The sequence below is a fragment of the Schistocerca cancellata genome, chromosome 9 (assembly GCF_023864275.1).
Source record: "Schistocerca cancellata isolate TAMUIC-IGC-003103 chromosome 9, iqSchCanc2.1, whole genome shotgun sequence".
Classification (NCBI taxonomy): Eukaryota; Metazoa; Arthropoda; class Insecta; order Orthoptera; family Acrididae; genus Schistocerca; species Schistocerca cancellata.
This window is the reverse complement of record NC_064634.1, coordinates 500795120-500813778: the sequence shown is the minus strand read 5'-3', so window position 1 is coordinate 500813778 and position 18659 is coordinate 500795120. Positions and strand designations below refer to the sequence as shown.

General features: G+C 43.1%; 1 protein-coding gene across 1 annotated transcript in view; it reads left to right on the top strand.

Annotated features, from left to right (window-relative positions):
- LOC126100200 (anaphase-promoting complex subunit 7) overlaps positions 1-18659 on the top strand; it is a 169542-nt gene that overhangs the window by 4682 nt on the left and 146201 nt on the right. The window contains exon 2 of the mRNA XM_049910760.1: positions 11630-11852. Coding sequence (XP_049766717.1) covers positions 11630-11852 — 223 coding nt within the window. The remainder of the gene's footprint in view (positions 1-11629; positions 11853-18659) is intronic.

The window sequence follows — 18659 nt, the reverse complement described above, 5'->3', positions numbered from 1 at the left end:
AGGATTGATGGCTGCTCTTAAAAGTGCAGTGTCTTCTTGTTCTCTACCTCCAGGAAACAAAATTGTGCCCTCATGACTGCTTTGAGCTCTTGCATTGATCCTGGTCCACTTTGCCCTTCCCTCCAAGGAAGCCATCCCACCTCTTGGAGGAGTCATGCTGCTCATCCAGAATGACGTTCATAGTCAACCCATCTTCCAGGATACCTGTCTTCAAGCTGTTGCAGTCCTCATTTTCCTTTCTCACTTGACCTTTTGCTTTTGTACCATTTACATTCCTCCGTCATTTGATGTCAGCAGGGCAGACTTCCTCCAGCTTATTGGGCAGCTACCTTAGCCCTTCCTGCTGCTTGATGACTTCAATGCACACCATTCTCTTTGGGACTGTCCCAGAACCTGTCCGAGAGGTGCCATCGTGGCTGATCGCCTCAATCAACTTAACCTCCTCTATCTTAATGCGGGAGCACCCATGTTCTTTTCAGACTCCATGCACACCATACTCATTTGGATCTATCCTTCTGCACTGCCCAACTTGCCCATCGTCTCAAGTGGTCCACTCACTCTGACACATACTCAGGCAACCATTTTCCCATGTACTCTCCATTTGCTGACTCCTACCCCACCTATGTGCACACAAAAATGGCAGCTTTCTAAGGCAGACCGGAAGCTCTACTCCTCCCTGGCGACCTTCGATGAACATCATTTCCTCAGCTGTGATGACCAGGTAAAATATCTTACAAGTGTTATCTTTACTGCTGCAGAACATTCCATTCCTCACACTTCCTCTTTACCACACCGTGTGCCATTCCCTTGGTGGACTGAGGTATGCTGACACAATTCATGTGCAGAACAGTTTCACTCACTCTTCTGTCATGTGAGCTAACTTCCAACAGCTCCCTGAGACCAAGGACCATTCCCCAATTTCTGGCCTGACAGTAGCAGACGGTGTCATAGTGGACCCTATTACTATCACCAACACCTTGCACTGCCACCTTTCTCAGATTTCTAGCTCCTTCCAGTATCACCCTGCCTTCCTCAGTTGGAAATGAGCAGAGGAGGCTTGGACGATATTCTCCTCTTCTCAGAATTGTGAGTGGTACAATGTAGCCTTTACTATGAGGGAATTACATCACGCTCTCACTTCTTACCAATCCTCCACCTCAGGGCCAGACGTGTTCGTATTCAGGTCTTGCAGTACCTTTCTCTTGTGAGAAACACTTTCTCCTTCATATGCACAACCACACCTGGGCAGAGAGCAAGTTTCCCAGATTCTGGCATGAAGCCACTGTCATACCCCTACACAAGTCCGGTAAGGACAGACACCTTCCTTTTAGCTTCTGACCCATTTCCCTCACCAGCTGTGCTTGCAAGGTGGTAGAAAATAAGATTCTTGCCCAGCTGGTATCATGGCTCGAGTTGCAATTTACTAAGAACTGCACAGTGTGGCTTTCGAGTTTGCCATTCTGCAGTTGACCAACTCGTCACTTTGTCCACCCATGTCGTGGATGGTTTTCTGCGTCAATCCCTGACTGTGGCTTTTTTTTTTTTTAATTGGAGAAAGCGTACAACAGCTGCTGGAGGACCGGTACCCTCCGTACTATCTACATGTGGGGCTCCCATAGCCACATGCATCGTTTCCATCAGGAATTTTTAAAATACTGAGTTTTCAAGGTACTTATGTGTTCTGCCTTGTTGGACACCTTTGTCCAGGAAAATGGTGCACCTAGGGGTTCTGTCCTGAGCATCTTCCTCTTTGCTATCGCCGTTACCCCCGGAGTAGCCTGTCTCCTGCTGGGCCTCTCTGGCTCCCTTTTCATTGACGATTTTGCCATCTGTTGCAGTTCTCTATGCACCTGTGTCCTTGAGCAGCGTCTTTAGTGTTGACTTGATTGTGTTTACTAACAGAGCATCGACAATGGATTTCGTTTTTCCACTGACAAAACTGTTTGTATGAATTTCTGGCAGCGCAGGTGGTTTCTTTCACCATGTTTACATCTTGGGCCTGTTGCCCTTCTGTTCCTTTAAACTATAAAATTCCTGGGGCTCCTGCTCAATAGGGAACTCTCCTCCCATGTGTCTTACCTGGCAGCCCGCTGTATGGCCCCTCAGTGTTCTACATTTCCTCAGTGATACTTCCTGGGGAGCAGATTGAATCACCCTCCTCTGTTTGTACCGGTCCATTGTTTGTTTGAAACTAGACTGTGGATGTTTTGTTTGTGCATCTGTATGTCTTTCCCTCTTATGCCACCTCAATACTATCCACTATCGTGGCATCTGTTCAGCCAGTAGTGCCTTTTGCACTAGCCCAGTTGAGAATCTGTATGCAGAATCTGCCAAACTACCACTGTCCCACCCCCATGACATCCTCCTCGGCAGATACGCATGCCGTTTGTCTGCCATGCATGGCCACCCATCCTATGCCTCCTTCTTTGATGACTACTTTGATTGCCAGTATGGCGCACATCCGTCTTCTGTGTTACCTCTGCAGTTTGCTTTCGGCTCTTGCTCACTTCACACTACCTAGACCACTTTCCCAATAGGTGTGAACCCTTCACCACCTTGGCTTCATGCAGTGGCCCGCATTCATCTTGAGCTTCATTTGCTTCCAAAGAACATTACTCTAACTTCGCTTTATCACCATAAGTTTCATGACCTTTGCACGGAACTCCGCAATAGTACTTTTGTGAACACTGATGTCTCTGACTGACCATGGTGTCGGGTGTGGCTTCGTCATTGACACTGATGCTTGGGTTATCAGCTTCTGGAACACTGGTCAGTATTTACAGCGGAACTCTTCGCCCTGCATCAGGCCACGCTCTCCATGCGGAGACACAGGCTTTACAATTGTGTCTTCTGCTCCCACTCCTTATGCCCTTCGGAACCTCTGTATGCTGTACACCATCGATCCCTTAGTGCAACGGGTACAGGAAATGTGTCAGTTGCTGACTCTTGATGGAGTGGTGTTTATGTGGGTTCCTGGTCACTTCGGCCTGATGGGAAATGAGGCTGCTGATGCTGCTGCCAAGGCTGCTGTCCTCGTACCTCGGCCCGCTAGTTCTCAAATTCCCTCCAATGATCTCTGTGTTGCCATCTGTCAGCAGGTGGTGTCCCTTCATGGGAACAAGCTCGGGGTTATTAAGCCTCTCCAAGCAGCTTTAACTACCTCCTCTCGGCCCTGTCACCATGAGGAGATCATTTTAACTAGGTTGCTTATTGGGCACTGTCGTCTTAGCCATAGTAATTTCTTAATTGGCGCTCACTCACTACTTTGTTCTCATTGCCCTCAGCCTTTGAGGGTCCACCATTCCCTAATAGAATGCACTTTTTTTTTTTAACCACCTACGTTCTTCTTTGTGTTTGTCATCTGAGTTATGAACCATTTTAGTGAACGACGTGCGGGCTGTCGACCCTGTTTTACTTTTTATCTGTCGAGGCAATATGACAAAGTACATTTAATCTTTAGTTCAGGATCTCCGTTTGTGTCTGGCGTATTTTATAGACCTCTCTCCATGTTCCTGTTTTTAACTGTCTTCTCTTTCGTCGATTGGGGCTAATGGGTAATTGTTTTTAACTCTTCTCTTTGTCTTCGTGCCCTACAGTTCTGACATGGGCGTGAATGACCCTAGTTGTTTTTGCGTCCTAAAACAAAACAAACAACAGATGGTTATAAGTTAGTTTGACTCTTGGGAGTGCGTTGTGGAAATGCTGAAAATCGTGAACTGGCATACACTTAAAGATAGACACCATGTATCCCACAAAAGCAGCTTACAAAGTTTCCACAACAAATGTCAAGTAAAGTATATAATGGTATTCTTCATTCTCTTACAGAGTGCTCCAGAAGGGATCATGAAGACAAGATTAGCCTAATTATATAAGACATAGAGGCATTTAAACAGTCGTTCTGTATGTGATTGGAAAGTAGATACATCCCAACGTGTGGTGCCTTGCTATGTGCTCTCTCTGCTGGCCATTAAAATGACTTACTTGGTCGAGGCACCACTGGTATAGGCTAAAACATTCCATCCTGGATTTACCATAGTTTGAATTTACACGTAACTTACTTCACATGTCGATTCTTCGCTACCGTTGAGAAGCTTATAAATTTCAGTCACTAAGAGGATAATGCTTTTACAGGAATGCTGAGGCTGCTGACGCACTCTTTCCAGTCATCTCAGAATAATAGCAAAATTTAAGTATTCTGTTTTTAAAGTATCACATCTTTCAGGATCTGGCCACACAGTATTACCAATTTTGACATTTTACCAAATCATCTCACATGATCTGCTTGAAAAGAAAGAAAAAGGGGGATATAAAAAAAAATAGATACGTAAATTGCAAATTAAACTAACTTCTATATGCAAAATTACACATACTTGCATATGCTACAGACTGATAGTAACTCAAGTGAATAGGATTAGAGATGCAATCGGAAGGAATTTCATAACTATTCTCTGATTGTTGGAACTAAAGGCTACAATTAACTATGTAATAATACAAAGTCAGTAACTCTTAAATTGCAGATACAGGACGTAAAATATTCACAAAGTAAAACTATGTAGGAAGAAGCATTCTAAAAAGAAAATAGAGCAAAAAAAAAATTTTTTATCTATTGGTGTAGAAAAGCTAAAGGACACTAGAAATGGAAAAGATTTTTTTAAACAGAGAAGCTGATTACAACTCAGTAATAAGTAGAATTTAGGTACGAAAGCATTTATGTCACCTGAGCTGAGGTTGACATATTCAATTAAATTGCAAGGGAAAACTTGTCCAAGAGGTGGCCCTGCAACTATGAGTTACGGGCCTGCAAAGGCATTCTGGCACCGTAGAGAAGGAATAGGCCAAACAAAATAGACTTGTAAGGCACAACTAGAGATGGGCAGCACAATGATGTCGCGTGCAGCATGGTTGGGGGTACAGTGGTGCTGAATATGGTCTAGTTCATTATCCTAGTGCATTAATACTGGTTGCAATGTAACAATTCTCCAACAGTTTTAACACCATTATAACAATCCTACTACTGAGACCCTCTGGGAAATAGAACTTCCAGTCACAAAATTAATTATATTTGATTTGTGCCATGACCTGACCTGTCCACAACTCGTGGTCTCGCGGTCGCGTTCTTGTTCTCGTTTCCCGAGCGTGGGGTCCCAGGTTCGATTCCCGGCAGGGTCAGGGATATTCACCTGCCTCAAGATGACTGGGTTTTTGTGTTATTCTCATCATTTCATCATCATTCATGAAAGTAGCGAGTTTGGACTTAGGTTGGGAATTTGTACGGGCACTGATAACCATGCAGTTGAGTGCCCCACAAACCAATCATCATCATCAATCATCACTCATCATCTGACCTGACCTTCAGTCACAGATTAAGTAGTGTTGCTACTCTACCCCCTCCCCCCACCCCCTACTCCACCCTGCTCAGAGAAGATCCAGCCCCTCAGGTCTTGCCCCAGACCAGATTGCTATTGCAATTACTCTCATCTGTAAATACCAAAATACCAAATCAGCTACTACTACTACTACTACTACTACTACTACTACTGATACTGATACGGTGTGAATCTATCTTTTATCCCTTGCTCTGAAGATCCAGCCTGTGGCAGCTTGAATTACCTTTGGATCAGGTTCCCTCAGGGCTCATTGTTTCAGGTACATAAGAGCCAGGCAGAGCTAAGTCAGTGATGTTAGGAACTGTGTCATGCAAAGTAACGGTCACCCTACATCTGTCTTCCCGATACTGTTTCTTATTCTGCAACAGTTGTTCTGCAGTGATTTGTTCCATTTCCAGGTGTCATTAAGGAAGGTAAGGTTTTGTTTGGACAACATCTCTAGATGTTTTACTGCCCAATACAGCTGTGGCTGTGTTACACTGAACACAGTAACTTCATCATAGTAGCTGATAAATGAAACATTGGGCCTGTAATTTCACACGTAGTCTCATTGATCAACAGTCCAGTGCTTTGCAGTTTTAAATGCTATGCCCCCACAACTTCCCTGTCTCATAGCAATGAGCCATCAGTGTTGTGTTATTGTACATTGAGCATATCCAATGTAAATCCACTCCAGGGCTACCACAAGTTTCCTCAAGTGAAATTGCCCGATATTTGCCTGATTTCCAGACAAGTTTTAGCATTCTTCCCTGACAGATTTTGAGATCTCAAGGGTAAGTAAAGACATAAGTTGACCAAAAAAAAGTGAGGCCTTCTGTATTTCTAAATGTGTTAGCAAATATCTTAAGTACCAACATCAACATTTTGTGTAATGAACTGCTTTTAGGTAGACAAAGCAAACCAAATGGTTTCATTAAGACCACTGATGTTATTTTATTTCAATAAAGCGAAACACATTTGGTGACCAAAATATGCATTTTGTTGGAGTGGCAAGACAGATTAAAAATACCTTCACTGCTTTCAGAAATAACTGCAGAAAAAAGTAGGCCTCTTGAAACAAGTGTATAAGGTGGGGAAGAATTGTGTAGACCAACACTGTAGGTGACCGCCAATAAATGTTGGTTGTTCTATGTTCATTATTGTTGGTTACCACCCACTGTGTTATATCTGTTATTTTATAAGTATTTTGTGATTTTTCTTTCAAGAAATATATTAATACATGGCGTGCAAATATCAAGTAACTGACACAATTTTTTTCTTCTTATTGTCAGTACTTTCTAACATATAAACTACTTTTGGGGTACCAAAATGTACTAGAACAAATAAAATGTCTATAAAACATCACACTATATAATGTATTTGTGATTAGACAGTTGCAAGTCCTGAAATCCATTGCCCATGGCCTCTGGCCTGCTGAGGAGCACTGCAGTCCTGGGTCCATAACCATGAGTCTGCTGCATTACCCACACACAGACCCAGCCTGTGGGTAAATCAGAGAGACCAGATATGATGGGCATGGCCTGCACATTAGTGAGGACCGAATGGCTCGAAATCAGCAGACCAGATCCATTACAGATACCCAAAGAAACATCCTGTGGTTTTGGCCCGTCAAGGAAATCCACTCGTGTGGCCAGCTATTCACTAACCACAGACAACATGTTGATGAAATGAGACCACGGTGATCAATGCATGCAACAGATAACTTGTTCAAATACTCTGAAAATGAATAATAATGAGGATAGGTAGCACTTCAAGGTGGTTGCTAAGCCTCAGACAGGCACATAAAAAAGACAGTCACACTCTTACAACTAAATTTCGAGCCATAGCTTTTTTCAGAGTAGTCTGTAACGTGGTATGCAGCTCCCCAGTTATGATCGGTAGCAGTCAGCAGCAGCTGGGAGAATTCATGCCCCAGTGATTTTAGACGTTTGTTGCCAACAGCGCAGTGTACCATTAGCCGTTGTTGACTACCTTGTCGTCGTCTTCGTTGCTGAGCTGAACTATCCATCACTGTCTATCTTTTGCTGCACTATATTCCTTGTGATTTTTGCAAAAATGAGTGATGATGCACTTGCTGGCTCATTTGAGGCTATCTTCTACTCCACGTTGGAAAAGAAATCCAGTCATAAAGAGCTTATGGAACCTCAGGACACAGCTTTCTATTGCGCGCACTGGGTGCTTTCAATACATGGAGGTGGAGTTTGTTATCCCCCTCCCCCTCAAAACCCATCACTCCACGCAGCATAACTTTTCCGCTCTCCCGTCTGCCCGTAAACCCCGCCTCAGAGACGCCAAGTTACAATTAGCCAGTAGTACTGTACACTAATGTATTGTGCTCATTATCCAGAATTCATGGCATTAACTCATAGAGCAAAGCATATTTGTGTTAGTGTGCTGCTGGTGCTAGAGGCGCGGGTCATATATTTAAAGCCATTTCGAATCCTGGTGGTGGATGATACTTCTGCAGCCAGTATTTGGCCAGCCAAGTGAGGAGAAATGGTAGTTTAAACTTCCTGATCCCCAGTTTTTACATCAATGTCCTGGATTAAATTCCAAACGTCTCCACAACCCCTCATGATGAGAGGACATGTGACACTGTTGATAGTGATTCGTCCGTCGCATGGGGATGTTAAGCTCGGTGGCCCCCGTGGTGCTTTTCGATAGAATTATGCTGTGTCCAGCACCGAGTTTCAACCTCGCACTCTTCACCCATAAAAACACAAACACAACACAACACAGTACCAGCACTCATCACAGCCATCCCCTATGTACAAAAACACACTCGACATTTCGTAACAGGTCAGAGGAAGCCAAAGGCAAACCACCTCCACTCAGACCCTTCCCAGGATGGCATTTCAGGATTCCTGCTTCTGCTCCCTACACTCAGTTTGAGAGTATGGGACTCTTACTTACTATTTTATCTTTGCTTACATCAGAAATTAGAGCCATTTTTCACTGCATTATATTTGCTTTGCTGAATTTGCCAGTCGTCAGAGATGTTTGCTACTGTTAGCTAAAAAATAGCCATATACATTGCTCAATAGGAAGGAAGTTTAAGGTGTTAATTCCAGTTCAGTTTTTGATTATATCCTACATGTATTCAATTTGAATGAACAAATCAGAAATACAGCCCACTTTTGCAACACATTGAGTGAAACTATAGTTTTAGTGCAATACATCCTTGGCACTGTCTTGCAGGTGCATCAAGATTTGCATTCGTAACAGTTTTATCTAAGATTTTTTTCCCCCCAAAATTAAATGAAACCAGAAAAATCCATCAAAAAAAAAAAAAAAAAATAATAATAATATCTCTCAATAAATATGTCAACTGTCAAAACTAAATTTTACCCGTCACACAACATGAAATTCCATCAGATTTGATGTGAAATCCGTCACGTTGACAATGCTGGCAATGAGTTGCGCTATACACACCTAACAGTGGAAATACGTACTGCAGAAGCTCTGCCGCCCTAAATTTTTATTCGAGTACTAGGTAGTGGCACTACACAGTATTTAAAAATATATTTGACATGCAAATAAATGTTTTGGAAAGTGAAATGTAGAAGGAAAAATAGACTAACAGGAACTGTGCAAGTACGGATTTGGCATACTTGAACAAGATTAAGAAAAGTGGATTACATATTTTCCTGAAAGGTGATCTGTTTTGGTGTGGTAAGGTAAGAGACAACCACTGATGTTGATTAATGATGCTAACAAATGGTTGTAGCAGAGAACAAACAGTACTGATGTAACAGTAGGAAAAAATTCCTGAAGAGCAGGAGAAAGATGTTCTGGTGTTGCTTCAATTATGTATATCGCACAAGAGGTGCTAAGTGAAAAGGTATCTAAAAATGTGGACGTTTCGTGTAAAGGAAAATACTGGGAAGACTGTTGCTGAAGTTCAAAACAACATGTTGAGAAGAAATAACCATGTATCACCTACAATTGCTGAAGGAAGGCTAAGAAGTAGGAAACAATACCTTATTGATGCTTTCTCCAATCAGAAGACAAAGATTATGCTGTATGCAGTAATTGAAAATACTATATACATTTAACAAAACTGCCTTTCCTTCAAAATGTGCACAAGAAATTTCGGACTTTTTTTGCTTCAGAAATATAACTAATATAGCATTGTATTTCCTTTCACTAAACACATAGGAAACGTTACTCAGAGAGGAAATTATGGATCTTCATTTACAGATAAGTGAAATTAATCTTCTTCAGCTAGTCTGGAACTTCAAGATTATGTGCAGTATAACTGCATAAAGGTTTTTAGCTACTGTGATTATATTATGTAGCTTCAAAGAAGCGCATCACAATGGATAGCCACATCATGCTTCATACAGGGTGAGGCATAATATCAAGTGATTTTAAAAAGCATGAGAATTGAGCTGCGTCAGAGAGAGGTGGAGGGGATAGCGTCATTTACGTTTGGCACGAAATAGCATTTAGTCATAATTGAGCACTGGACCCCACAGCATCATGCACACGCTGTCAAAGCATTTTATCAAAATGGCAGTTCGTACCAGTTAGCATGTTGTGTATTCTGCAACCACATCAACATTAACCGGAATTGCCCAGTGCCATCTGCCTGTGTGATTAAAAAGTGGGTTGAGAACTTTGAGGAGGTCAATGACAAAGAAGAAAACTGGGAGACCAAAAACTATGCACACATCTGAAAACATCGAATGTGTAAGAGTTGCCACTGAGAGAAGCCCTCATCACTCAGCTTGCCGACGCAATGCTGCACTTGGGGTTTCAAACAGAACGGTAAGAAGATTTGCACTTTCACCCCTATAAAATCCAAATGGTTCAGGCCCTTAAGGAAACAGAATTATGTGAGCTGAAGCTGGTCTGCTTAGAATTTTTGGACACGATTAATCAAGACGAGGACATTGTAAACCATTTGTGAATGAGTGATTAAGCTCACTTCCATCTTTTTGGTTCTGTGAACAAGCAGAACTTTTGATTTTGGAGAGACATTAATGGTACAGAACTGCATCAGCAACCATTGCACTGTGCAAAAGTCACGTCTTCATTAGGGATCATAGGGCCACACTCTTTCAAAGAGGACTTCGGCAATGCTGTAACAATGACTTTGCAGAGATAAGCAGACATGTTGGAGAACTTTTTTACTCCACAGTTGCACACTATGAAGTGAACAATGAAATGTTTTTCCAGCAGGACGGAGCAGCCTCCCACATTGTTCAAGTAAGCATGAATATTGTCAGTCGTTTGTTTCCATATCACATGATCTCCTGAAATGGTGATATTGCATGGCCCCCCTCATTCACCGGATCTCTCCACATGTGACTTTTTCTTGTGGGGTTATCTGAAAAGCCAAGTTTACCAAGATAATCCTCCTCAAACAATCGAAGATCTGAAAGAGTGGATGTGACAGGAAGTTGTTCAAATCCTACTGGTAATGCTGCACATTGTGAGGAGTCACTTGAAGGTCTGGCTGGAGGAATGTGTGATGTCACCTTACCGGAGTTATCTTAAAAAAATAACCATTGTTTTACTACTGCAGAAAATGCTTTTTCATTTATTTTAAGCTTATGAAATAAAAAAAGTTAACAAATGTTTTAATTTATCAGCATTTAAAAAATCACTCTTTGTTATGCCTCACCCTGTATATGCCCTATTGCAAGCAGCATATCTGGACTCGATTTGTTGATTCTCTTCATTTAGTTGTGGCATGAGGAAATCTCTCTGTAACACCAATACCTCATTATGTTTTATCATTTTGGCATGTGTAAGGCAGAGTAATCTTAGTCATGGTTGCCTCACATGAACAGGGCTGAAGAAACTTGCAGTACTTTCTCAGTAATATGACATATGCAAGTTACTGAACTGTTGGTTGTACAGACGTCTGACATGATTTAATGTTTAATTTTTTACCAGTTCATTTTGTAAACAACATGCTGAATTGAATCCTGACTATTCCAATACTTCATGCTGGAATGGGTTTCAAAGTTGGATCTTTGCCTGTCATGGACAGTTTCTTATTAATCAAGCCATCTCTCCCCTCCAAAACTCCGCACTTTTCACTGTGTCCACCCTGATGGCTTAGCACCATGGAGAAAGGAGAATGGTATTTGGTGTGGCATACAGTTTTGTCTGGGAGACAGTTCAGCATATATTCTCTTGTTAACCTGATAAGTTTTAGATGTAATCAAAATGTGTTATGGAAATACAAACCAAACAAAAGTTGTAGACCAATTAATTATTCTTGCTTTCAGGCAAACCTTGTCATCACTGTTAGTGAACATAATCAAGAAACATTATCACCACCAGCCAAGTTTCAAACCTATGTGTTCTACGGAGATTCGCTGTTTCATTTGGGACAGTATCGTAAAGCTGAAATGATGTATAAGAAAGCTTTACAGTTCAAAAAATCTCTTTTGAAATCAAAAGGCACAACAAAACTCCAGGACAACCAGAAGGAATTAATGCCTGATATTGGTAAGAAGAATATTTAATAATAATAATAATAATAGTAATAGTAATAGTAATAATAGTAATAATAATAATAGTAGTAATAGTAATAGTAATAATAGTAATAATAATAATAGTAATAGTAATAGTAATAATAGTTACAGTTATTGTAAATAATAGTTATTTTGTCGTATGTGTTGTGAACAGGTTTTAGTGTGTGGAACTTCAGAAAAATTTGTGGGTATGTTACATTTACGGAAGTTGTGTTTTGATTTTAAGGTTAAAAGTAGGTTGTCATTAAAGTGTTGGTGAAGGTGAAGAGTCATTGTAAAGACTGATTACTTTTTTCAAATAATGCCCTATGAGGTGTTTAACCCACAGTGTGTGGAGGCTTTAGGTGTTTGTGTGATGTTTTGGCTTGTTTTTCATATCGTGACCTGGGCCTAGTAATTCAGAATCGACAGTGAGTGAGTGTTACTTACCACCACACTAGAAGCAGTATCCATCTGTGCCGAGTTGTCTGCCAGGATAACAATATATAGTATAACATTTACGTATTCACTTCTTTATAAATTTCAGTGTGGTTTCAGAGATGCCCAATCTACTGCTGGCCATTTTCTACACCTGGAATCTGCAATCCACAACACCTAGACACACTGCCAACACATGATCACTCTGTTCTTTCACCTACAAAAGGCATGTGTTGCAATGTGTTGTTACCATAGTTTATCATAAATGGGTTTGTTAGGGATGCCTTCTTGCAGATTTTTTTTATTGTTTTGACTCTTAGATCCAAGGGGTACAAACCGTAGTAGTCAACACTTCAACGAGAAAAGGGTCCTACAGGAAACAGTTCTGAGTGCTACTCTATCTGCAAAAAAAAAAAGAAAGATTGTATAATCACAGTGGGACCTGCTGTCTCAGAGATACTACACCATGATGATTTTTGGTTATTTTACAGTCCTCTTTCACTACATACTGCAGAACATTAACCAGAGGGGGGGAGGGAGAGAGAGAGAGAGAGAGAGAGAGAGAGAGAGAGAGAGAGAGAGAGAGAGAGAGAGAGAGGGGGGGGGGGGCAGTCACATGACAGGCCTCAGAATCATGGGTGTCATTTCTTACCAACAAAATCCTATGCCATAGATTTGTACAGCTAGAGGTCTGTACATCATCACAGGGGACTTTCCTTAGAAGATGAACTGCCACAAGTAGTTGAACAATTCTTCTTTTTAGCTATATTACTTGAAAACAGATTAACATGATTACAAGAAAAGGGGAACTTGGCACTCTCTGTTTCCTCAGCAACAACAGCTGGCAAGCAGATCAGAATGATTTTATTAGGGTTTTAAGAAACATTAATGTTAGCTGGTCTCAGCTAAGAATATGTCCCCTATGGCTTAGGAGCACAGCCCATACTTCGTTACTCCATGCACCCTTGTGAAGTAAGAGTTGCAGCTGGTGCTTTTTGTGCAAGACCAGTCTACTGTCTCCATTCAGAAGCAAATGTTAGCACATTTACCCACGTTACATAGATGAGTCTTTCAGGGCTGCCTGCTGATACCAGGGGGAAAATTATACAACCACAATTAACCATAGATCCAAACATCTGTGTTAGCCTACCGTACTCTTCCCTGTCCCCTCCAGAGGACACACATCTCTTTTATGAGTATGTGCTTGGCTACCACAGGGCTGTAGCCTATGCAACAGTGCTTCCATTCTGTGCTGCGAGCTTATACTGACACTGTCCCTTTCCGCCTCTGCCCCTCCATCACACGGTTTTCTTGGTGCAGGCCCTGCTTGCACCTGGTTATGATTCGGGACTTGAGTTTCCACTACCGGCATTTTCTACAACTTTTTATTAAATGAATGCATGGTCCCCATTGTTGGTTTGATGTGCCACCACTTTTAAAAATTCTCCAGAAGTGGGGATTGTGCAGGGAAGGTCGCCCAATGTGGTGTGTGCTTCACCTCTGTGCCTTTCCATCTTTCTGCCCTTCTCTTTAATAAGTTATTACACCCCAAACCCAGGATGGTAGGTATCCCTTTGTGGGGAGTCGTCAAGTACATGCACCGTGGTCGCCGCTGACCATGTAGGAATCGCATTGTTGGTGCCCGAGCTGAAACCTCTCCATATATCCCAGGGAATATGTGCCGTCGTGTTTGGGGTGTGGGGACTCCAAGCAATGGATTACTGGCCAGGTAGCCATTACTGAGGTTGGGTGGTGCCCATGGGGAGATCTCCCTTTTGGAATGAGTTGCACTGTTGTGGATGAGTCACAAATGAAGCTCATGAAGTTATCTCCCGCTGGTAGCCATACGGCCCCAGCAGTCTCTCTGGGAGAAGAGTCCTTGTTTAATGCAGAGAGATACGACCCTAAATTTTTCGCTCCTCTGGTGTGCCATGGGAGGAATGTGGGGCTAAGTGGCAAGCAGAGAAATCCTCCCTCCAATACTTAATTTGTGCAAGAGCTGATGGGTATTCCTTCTTGGTACAAAGCTCATATTCTCTGTGGAGAACACAGAAGAGAAGTTTGGGGAAGTGGAAACCATCTCTAAAATGAAAAGTGGGTCAGTTTTCATCAAAACACCACCCCTGCTCAGTCAAGGGCACTGCTCGCTTGTAAAAAGCTAGATGATGTACCAGTGACTGTCACTCCCCATAATTGTCTGAATATGGTTCAGGGTGTCATTTTCGACCAAGACCTGCTGCTGCAATCTGATGAGCTGTGCGCCAACTTGAAGCAGTGGGGTGTATATTTTGTCCATCGTGTCCATAAGGGGCCAAAGGATAATAGGGTTGCTACCAGTGCCTTCATCTTGGCCCTTGAGAGCAATTCATTGCCTGAGAAGGTCAAGGTGATGATATACTGATGCTATGTGAAACCATATGCTCACTGGCTGTGATTAAAGACCTCAAAAACTTACTGGCACAACTTGACCTTTGCTTCTTGAGTACTAGTGCCCCAACATACTTTAGTGTGGTGCACAGAACTTTCTCAGCAATTGACTTTTGCAGCTGCAGCACTTGTGTCCTCTTATGCATCCACGGGAGAGTCCACAATGACGTGTGTGGTAGTGACCACTTTCTAATCTTCGTGTCCCTCCCTCAGCATCACTCCTCTGGATGCCTGCTCAAACGGGCTCAGAGCAGCATTGATTGGTGTGCTTTTGCCTGTGCTGTTGCCCTAGTCTCCACTCCGCATGGAGATATCGACGTGGCAGTCCAGAATACAACTACAACCATTCTTTCGGCAGCTGATGTAGTGATCTCCTTTTCCTCAGGACTGCTGTGATGTAAGACAGTACCTTACAGTATCAGTATCAGAAATTACAGAGGCCATTACAGATAGTAGGCAGGCTCTCCAATGCCATAAGAGGCACCCACCAATGGAGCACCTCATTGCTTTCAACTTGCTCTATGTCCGGGTCCACCACCTAAAAACAATGGAAGCAAGAATACTGGAAACGGTATATTTTAACCATCTGACAATGTATCTCTCCTTCACAGGTTTGGGTAAAGATCAGATGTTTCTACAAATAGCAGAGACCTGCAGGTAACCTCGAATGGTGCTGTCTACCCTGATCCAGATGCCGTCACCGAACATTTTGCTCTGCATTATGTTTGAGCCTCTGTGTCTGAGAATTATAACCCTGCCTTTCGTGTTCTAAAACAGCAGGTGGAGCAAAAGCAATTGTCTTTTGCTGCACACCACCTGGAACCATATTATGCTCCATCAGTGAGTGGGAATTCGTCAGTGTCCTAGCATGCTGCCCTGATATACTCCCAGGGCCATATCACATCCACGAGCAAATGCTGAAGCACCTATCAATGGATTGTCAGCGTCATATCCTTGCCATCTATAACAGCATCTGGAGCGAGGTCGAGCTTCCATCGCAGTGGCGAGAAAGTGTCATTGTCCCAGTGCTGGAACTGGGTAAGCACCCTCTAGAGATGCACAATTATTGCCCAGTTAGCTTCACCAATGTTCACTGTAAGGTGCTCGACTGCATGGTTAGCTAGCGGCTGTGTTCGTTCCACGAGTCTCGGGGTGTTCGGGTTCTGTCTCGGGGTGGCCGTTTCACTATAAATGACCTGCATCTGGAGTTTACCATGTAAACATCTAAAAAGTTTTTCCCAATGTCAACATCTTATAGCCATCTTCTTTGACATGCAAAAGGCTTATAACACCACATGCCAACATGACATCCTCACTACCTTACAGAGAAGGGTCTCTGGGTTCTGCTCCTGAATTTTATCTATAACTTCATGTTGTTGTTGTGGTCTTCAGTCCTGAGACTGGTTTGATGCAGCTCTCCATGCTACTCTATCCTGTGCAAGCTTCTTCATCTCCCAGTACCTACTGCAACCTACATCTTTCTGAATCTGCTTAGTGTATTCATCTCTTGGTCTCCCCCTACGATTTTTACCCTCCGCGCTGCCCTCCAATACTAAATTGGTGATCCCTTGATGCCTCAGAACATGTCCTACCAACCGATCCCTTCTTCTGGTCAAGTTGTGCCACAAACTTCTCTTCTCCCCAATCCTATTCAATACTTCCTCATTAGTTATGTGATCTACCCATTTAATCTTCAGCATTCTTCTGTAGCACCACATTTCGAAAGCTTCTATTCTCTTCTTGTCCAAACTATTTACCGTCCACGTTTCACTTCCATACATGGCTACACTCCATACAAATACTTTCAGAAATGACTTCCTGACACTTAAATCTATACTCGATGTTAACAAATTTCTCTTCTTCAGAAACGCTTTCCTTGCCATTGCCAGTCTACATTTTATATCCTCTCTACTTCGACCATCATCAGTTATTTTGCTCCCCAAATAGCAAAACTCCTTTACTACTTTAAGTGTCTCATTTCCTAATCTAATACCCTCAACATCACCTGACTTAATTCGACTACATTCCATTAGCCTTGTTTTGCTTTTGTTGATGTTCATCTTATATCCTCCCTTCAAGACACTATCCATTCCGTTCAACTGCTCTTCCAGGTCCTTTGCTGTCTCTGACAGAATTACAATGTCATCGGCGAACCTCAACGTTTTTATTTCTTCTCCATGGATTTTAATACCTACTCCAAATTTTTCTTTTGTTTCCTTTACTGCTTGCTCAATATACAAATTGAATAGCATCGGGGAGAGGCTACAACCCTGTCTTACTCCCTTCCCAATCACTGCTTCTCTTTCATGCCCCTCGACTCTTATAACTGCCATCTGGTTTCTATACAAATTGTAAATAGCCTTTCGCTCCCTGTATTTTACCCCTGCCACCTTTAGAATTTGGAAGAGAGTATTCCAGTCAACGTTGTCAAAAGCTTTCTCTAAGTCTACAAATGCTAGAAACGTAGGTTTGTCTGTTTTTGCAGTCTGAAAATGAGCTGCGCGCCAATTTAGAGCGGAGAAGTGTACATTTCGTCTGGTGTGTCCACCGGCGTCTGAGGAATAATCATGTTGCCACCAGTGCCTTCATCTTGGCCTTTGAGGGTGATACATTGCCCGAGAAGATCGAGGTGATGGTCTACCGCTGTGATGTAAAGTCCTGTATCCCTCCCCCGATGTGGTGCTTAAGTGCTGGAAGTTCGGCCATATGCCTTCCCGGTGTACTTTCAGTGTCACATGTCAAGATTGCGGACGCACATCACATCCCAGTACTCCATGTGCTCCACCTCCCATCTGTGTCAACTGTGGAGAGCACCATTTGCCTTGTTCGCCAGACTGCAGGATTCTCCAGAAAGAAAGGAATATCATGGAGTACAAGACCTGGACCGACTGACGTACACTGAGACTAAGAGAAAATTTGAATGCCTGCATCCTGTACATATGACATCGTCTAACGTCGCCGCTACAACATTTCTGCCACCATCAGCTCTGCCAACCCCCGTCACCTCTCACAGCCGGAAGACTACACCTGCCCCCTTGATGGTGGGGGGCATATTCCTCCTTGTTGCTCCTGCACCACCTACTTCGGGAGCAACAACACCTCCCCCCCCCCCCCCCCTCCCAACCAACCATCGGGGATGTCTGTCTTCTAAGCTGGAGAAGCATATGTCTTCTTTGGCTTCTCTCGCTAGGTAGGGGTCCCTTGGGTCACTCCCTTCTCAGGTTTCTGCTAGTGGGAAAGATGAGACCCGTTAGTGGCTGAAGAGCTCAAAAGCAGCTGGTCTTAGCACTTCACGCTCATCCTCATTCCCGGAGACTGAATCAGTGAAGTCCTCCCAGCCAGGGAAACCCAAGGAGCAGTGAGAGAAATCCAAAAAGAAGACCCCTAAGACCAAGAAAATTGCGGTGGCACCCACACCCTGCTACCTACAAGCTCTGTGTCTGAGGATGGGGGTGGAGATTCTGGCATCTACTGAGGACCTAGATCTTGCCAGACCCTCAGACACAATGGATATAGACTGCTCAGGCAATAAGTCGATGGCAGCAGGTGACCCTGAGGCGTAAACTGCTTCATTGAATGTTCCATGCCTTCCCAGTCTCACGATGACGTCATCCTCCAGTGGAATTGTGGCGGTTTTTTCCACCACCTGGCTGAGCTACGGCAACTGTTAAGCTTTACACCTGCCATCTGCATTGCCCTCTAGGAAACCTGGTTCCCAGCAATGCAGACCCCTGCCCTCAGTGGTTATAAAGGATATTAAAGGAACCGTAGCGACTATAAGTGAGTTTCAAATGGAATTTGCGTTTATGTCCTAAACTCAGTCTGTAGTGACACTGTGCCCCTTCAAACCCCTCTTGAAGCTGTGGCTGTCAGAATGACGACGCAGGAAATAACTGTCTGCAATGTATATCTTCCTCCAGATGGTGCAGTAACCCTG